This window comes from Equus asinus, chromosome 20, assembly GCF_041296235.1.
Source record: "Equus asinus isolate D_3611 breed Donkey chromosome 20, EquAss-T2T_v2, whole genome shotgun sequence".
Taxonomy (NCBI): Eukaryota; Metazoa; Chordata; class Mammalia; order Perissodactyla; family Equidae; genus Equus; species Equus asinus.
The window spans coordinates 87,768,553-87,774,113 of NC_091809.1; the positions used below are offsets into that span (position 1 = coordinate 87,768,553).

At 36.6% G+C, this 5,561-nt stretch overlaps 1 protein-coding gene across 1 annotated transcript; it reads right to left on the reverse strand.

The window, feature by feature from the left end:
• Positions 1-3,593: 3,593 nt before the first annotated feature.
• Positions 3,594-4,568, reverse strand: LOC106830141 (olfactory receptor 51G2-like). The gene has a single exon (XM_014839567.3). The coding sequence runs from the start codon at positions 4,566-4,568 to the stop codon at positions 3,594-3,596; it is 975 nt and encodes a 324-aa protein (XP_014695053.3).
• Between the last annotated feature and the right edge of the window lie 993 nt (positions 4,569-5,561).

The window sequence follows — 5,561 nt, forward strand, 5'->3', positions numbered from 1 at the left end:
GAGCTGGTTGCCTAGGCATATATCTGTCACATGACCAGTATGTGTAGACTGCAAACCAGGCAACAGGTACACATAATAAGTTTTATGTTTATTTCACACATACTGTCAACCTGGTTCATCTTGACCTACTGCTTTGGGCATAAATAATAGCATCATTACTCAGTAACTATGTGAACATTCCAGAAGGTTAGTTCTCACAGTTTGGTCATGGGCCATCAATCAACATGGCTACAGAGATGAGCAAGAATTGAGTAATGCAGATGTGTTGCTTTGACTCTTTTCTTGTAGGAATCTTCCAGGCATTCCATGACCTCATTGGACATGTGTTAGAAAGTTTTTCATTAAGGATCTGTGAAATATGACTAGCTTCTAATGTGGCTTAAAAGTAATTCTAATCCTAGGTGACAGAAAATAACAAAAAACACAAGAATTATAAATTCAAAACTAGATGACCACTATTTGGGGCCTTTAAATAATAAGGAGAATATTTAAGGAAGAGAGTATAGCTGGAACAATTGGAATAACTTGTTGGAAGTACAGTAGGTGATTAAATAGGAAGTTATTCATTTTAGAGCCTGGAGCATGTAACCATAAGTGAACATTTTGAGCTAGAAAATCATCAAAAAATAATAGTGGTAGTTGTGAGCAAAAACTAACCTGTAAGTGAAGAGGAAGAATGAAAAGGCTTAAACAAGTGTGTGGCATAATTATATTTAGATTTTGAAAGCTATTTTCAGTTCTGTTTGGAGTTGTTTGAGAATAAAGGCAGAGAAGCCAACTAGTAAAGTGGTTAAATCATCTACTTAATTATTAAGGTCTAAATTCAGGAAGGAGCAGTGGAAGTGTAAAAATAGTGATTGATGGGAAAATCTTAAGAAAGTAAAATCTACAATATTGGTAAATGATTATAATGGAAGCAATTTTTAGTTCAGCTTAATTACAAGTAAATGATGTTGTTTAGGACTGCCTAGCTACATAATCACAATATAAAGAAAAGCAATGAAATGAACACTATAAAACTCAGATTACCGGGGCCAGCCTTATGGCATAGTAGTTAAGTTCAAGTGCTCCAGTTTGCCGGCCTGGGTTCACAGGTTTGGATCCTGGATGTGGACCTACACTACTCTTCAGCCATGCTGTGGCAGCAACCCACATACAAAGTAGAGGAAGATTGGCACAGATGTTATCTCAGGGCTAATCTTCCTCAAGTGAAAAAAAGAGAAAGATTAGCAACAGACGTTACCTCGGGGCAAATCTTCCTCAGGGGAAATAAACATCAGATTACTGGCAATCGTGAGGTTATGTTCAGGAAAGTCTGAAAAGGAAATTTGAGTGTTGGTAATTTATTACTTCAATACTTAGGTGATATTTATATGGGTGTTCATTTTGCAAAAGTTTTTAAATTATACATTTATTTCCTTGCAGTTTTCTGTGTGTGTTTTATATTTCACCACAATTTTAAAAAAATTTTACAAGAGGGAGAATATTAAGAAAATTAATGCATATAATTTTTCAAATAGCTTAATTATGAGCCAAGGGAAACAATAGACTAAGTACCTAGTGACAGCCATATGGTTAGTAAGAGTTTATTTTGTGAAGTGAGCATCTTGAGAAAATTTTTAAACTGTTGTAAAGTACCTAGTGGAGAAAGAGTGGCTGGAGAAAATTATTTCCTATTAAAGAAGTATAGTAAATTCATGCTTAGTAAGGGAGATATATTTACTTTCTATTGTTGCTACAACAATTTACCACAAACCCAGTGGCTTAAAACAGCACAATATTGTTATTTTACAGTTCTGGAGTTTAAATATCAAAAATGAGCCTTACCAGGCTAATATCAAGGTAACTACAGGGCAGGTTCTTTCTGTAGTCTACGGGGAGGAATCTGTTGTCTTGCCTTTTCCAGCTTCTAAGGCATATTTGTGTTCCTTTGCCCGTGACCTCGTTCCTGAATCTTCAAAACCATCAACATAGTCTCTTCCCTCCCCTCTGACCTCCTGCCTCCCTCGTACAAGGACCCTGTGATTCCATCAGGCCCACTCAGAAAATTCAAGATAGTCTCCCTATGTCAAGATCCTTAATTTAATCACATCTACAAAGTTTCTTCTGCCACATAAGGTAACCTATTCACAGGTTAAGACGTGGAGATATTTGGTGGGCCTGTATTTAGCCTACCAAGGAGGAAATAAAGATATAAGAAGAGAGAGGATAAAGATTTGATTGAAACAGCAGAATGAAGGTCAAAAGGAATTGTATGCAGCTATATGAGGGTTAAATTCAAGGGATGAGATGAGAGTGTCATATACATACGGATAAAAGTTATCATGAAATGATTCCATCAGGTCTCACGCAGAGACTGGAGTTAAGTCTGAGGATGTAGAGGAGATGGGTAGAATATGCAGTTCTAGAATCTCTTCAATATACTTATTATCTATGCTTATACGTATATAACATATTTATACACACATATGCTAAGTATAAAAATATAATAATTTCCTTTATTCAAAAATCTAGTGTTATTCTTAATTAGAACTCAAAAATACAGGTGTTAGAGCAGAAAATGTGAAGATATTTAAATTGGTTCCAAACTTAAGTTTAGAGTTAAAAAGTACAAAAAACAAGAAAAGAGGAATTCTGATGAAGCTTTTCCTGAAGTATGCATGGTTGATAGTGAATATGAAAGACAATGAAATAATGATGGTTGCCATAGACTTAGAAAGGTGAGAACCGAGATTGGAGATCTGAAGGACAAAGGTTAGAGGCTGTGAAGTCCAGGAGTGAGCATGTTTGAAAGATAGAACATTATGCTACAGATTGACATCCCAGATTAGAAAATTGCACTGTTTCCAGATGATGATGATTCTTAGAGTCTGGCAATAGAAATGCTGATACATCAAATTTAGGTAGAGATTATTGACATTGTAAATTTCATGGTTTTATAGTTCTTTTCAATAGCAATATTAGATACTCATTCGTTTATGGGTTTGTTTCCTGTTTTTCCCTACTTCAACAACAATAAAATCACGAAATCAAACCACTGCGACGGCAAGAACTTTGTTTAGTTCACTGTGCATTTCCAGCTCCACAAAAAGTCAAGGATAAAGTACGTATTCACTAAATAACTATCACCCTATCAAATATATACAGATGATAACAACAGTTACTTTATTCACCCTGTCCAAGATAAGCTATAAGAATACAAATTTCTCTGACCAAAATGTATCAACCATTGGGCTAAGAAAAAGCTAATTATTTCAAATTTTTAATTTACTGAATAATTTTTATTGTTCAATGTATATTGGTTCAAGTCATAGAATAGAAACAGTTTTGGGCCAACCCCATGGCATAGTGGTTAAGTTCCACATGCTACGTTTGGCAGCCTGGGTTCGGTTCTTGGGCATGGACCTACACCACTCGTTGGCAGCCATGCTGTGGCAAAAAAATGAATAGAAATTGTTTTAAAGTTCTTCCAACCTAATATCCTATACAATTCAGAAGAGTCAGTGGTCAAACAGAAGCTTTGTGTGCATTTGAAATATCATCAGGCACTTTGTTTTTGTTTCAGAAAGCATTCTTTCTTTGTTTGAACGCACTCATTTATGAAATAAACGTAACTTGGGATTCCTCTTGTCCTTTTTTGATAAAAGTTTCAGAATTTTGTCTCGTATCTGCTTGGTTTTCACCACATACACAATGGGGTTCATCAGAGGAGGAATGAGAAAATGCATGTTGGCCATGGTCATGTAGATGTGTGAGGGAAGCTTTGGGCCAAAGCGGTGCAACATAGACAGGCAGATCATGGGTGTGAAGAAGAGGATCACAGCACAGAGGTGGGAAATACAGGTGTTGAGAGCCTTGAGGCGGCCACCATGGGATGCAATGGTCAGTACAGTTTTCAGTATCAGAAAATATGAAAGGATAATGAGGACAAAATCAAGTCCCATAGTGGACAGCACCACAAACAGTCCAAAGATGCTATTGATCTCAGTGTTGGAGCAGGAGAGTTTTATGAGGTCAGGATGCAGGCAGTAGGAATGAGAAAGTACATTGGAGTTACAGAAGCACAGCCTCCTCAAGAGGATGGGGAGGGGCACTTGTAGAGTCAAGGTGCGCACAACAATAGCTAAACCTATCCTGGCAATTACACTGTTAGTAAAGATGGAGCAATAGTGCAATGGATGAGAAATGGCCACATAGCGGTCAAAGGCCATTGCCAGTATCACAGCTGACTCAAAATCTTGGAAGGAGTGAATAAAAAACATTTGAGTGAAGCAAACAGAGAAGGTGAGCTCTCGAGCATCTAGCCAGAAGATCCTCAGCATTGTGGGGAAAGTGAAGAGGGACAGACCTAGATCAGAGGCAGCTAGCATGGCCAGGAAGAGGTACATAGGTGCATGGAGAGTCTGTTCCTGCAAGATCACTGTCATGATGGACATGTTGCCCACCAAGGTAATGAAGAACATCACACAGAAGGGTATGGAGATCCAGACATGCACCCCCTCCAGCCCAGGTATGCCTGTCACTAGGAAGGTGGAGATTGCGGAGGTGTTGTTATTGACATAAAGCATCATGCCAGGGTCGCATGCCTTTCCTAGAATGAAGTGCATTATCCCAGACACAGACGTCAAAATTTGACTCTGTAATTTTTACACTTTGAGTGTATATACCTTGGAATAAGTGATTACTAACCTTACAAAAGCTTTTATTTTAAACCGACACTGACCTATAACACTCACCTACATATAATCTGAGTCTAAACTAGAAAATTCTTCCTCTATTGATCAAATAATCCAGGTGTCAGCCCAGTGGATGGAAGAAAAAGCACATTCTACTCTCTGTTTCTATTAGTTTGACAATTTTAGATTCCTTAAATAAGTGGTATCATGTAGTATTTGTCCTTCTGTACATGGTTGTTTTCACTTAGCATAATATCTTCCAGGTTCCTCCATACTGTTGCAAATGGCAGGATTTCCTTCTTTTTAAAGGCTGAATAATATTTCGTGTATGTATATACCACATTTCCTTTAGCCACTTGTTTATTGAGGGGCATTTATGCTGTAATTTACCTAGGTCGTAAAATTGGTATAAAGGTGTTTTAAAATGCAAAATTAAAAACAAATCATTTTAAGAGAAATCCTCAATAAAAGTAAGGTAGATCACACCTTACCCTGTAATTATAGTAGAATCCTCTTTTATGGAATTTCTTTGCCTTGATCAACAATGATGCAGACTCCTGAACAATAGCATGTCGTGATCTACTATTTTTCTGCAAATAGATGCATGCAGACAATGAATATAATCATTTAGAAAACTTTATATGCATTTGACATAATCTGTTTCTTTAATAAAATTTAAGCTTTTTATTTTGAGTGCATTTTTATTAGTTTGTACCAATTTATTTCTATTTCTATTTTACAAAGAAACTAAATAAATATTACATACGCACTCTTCACACCCATTCGCAGTCATCCTCACAAACAATAAATGTTTTTATATACTAGTCATTCCAATTTCTCTCCTCTCCTCACTCACTAGTGTCATTGCTGGTATTTTTTGTAGAT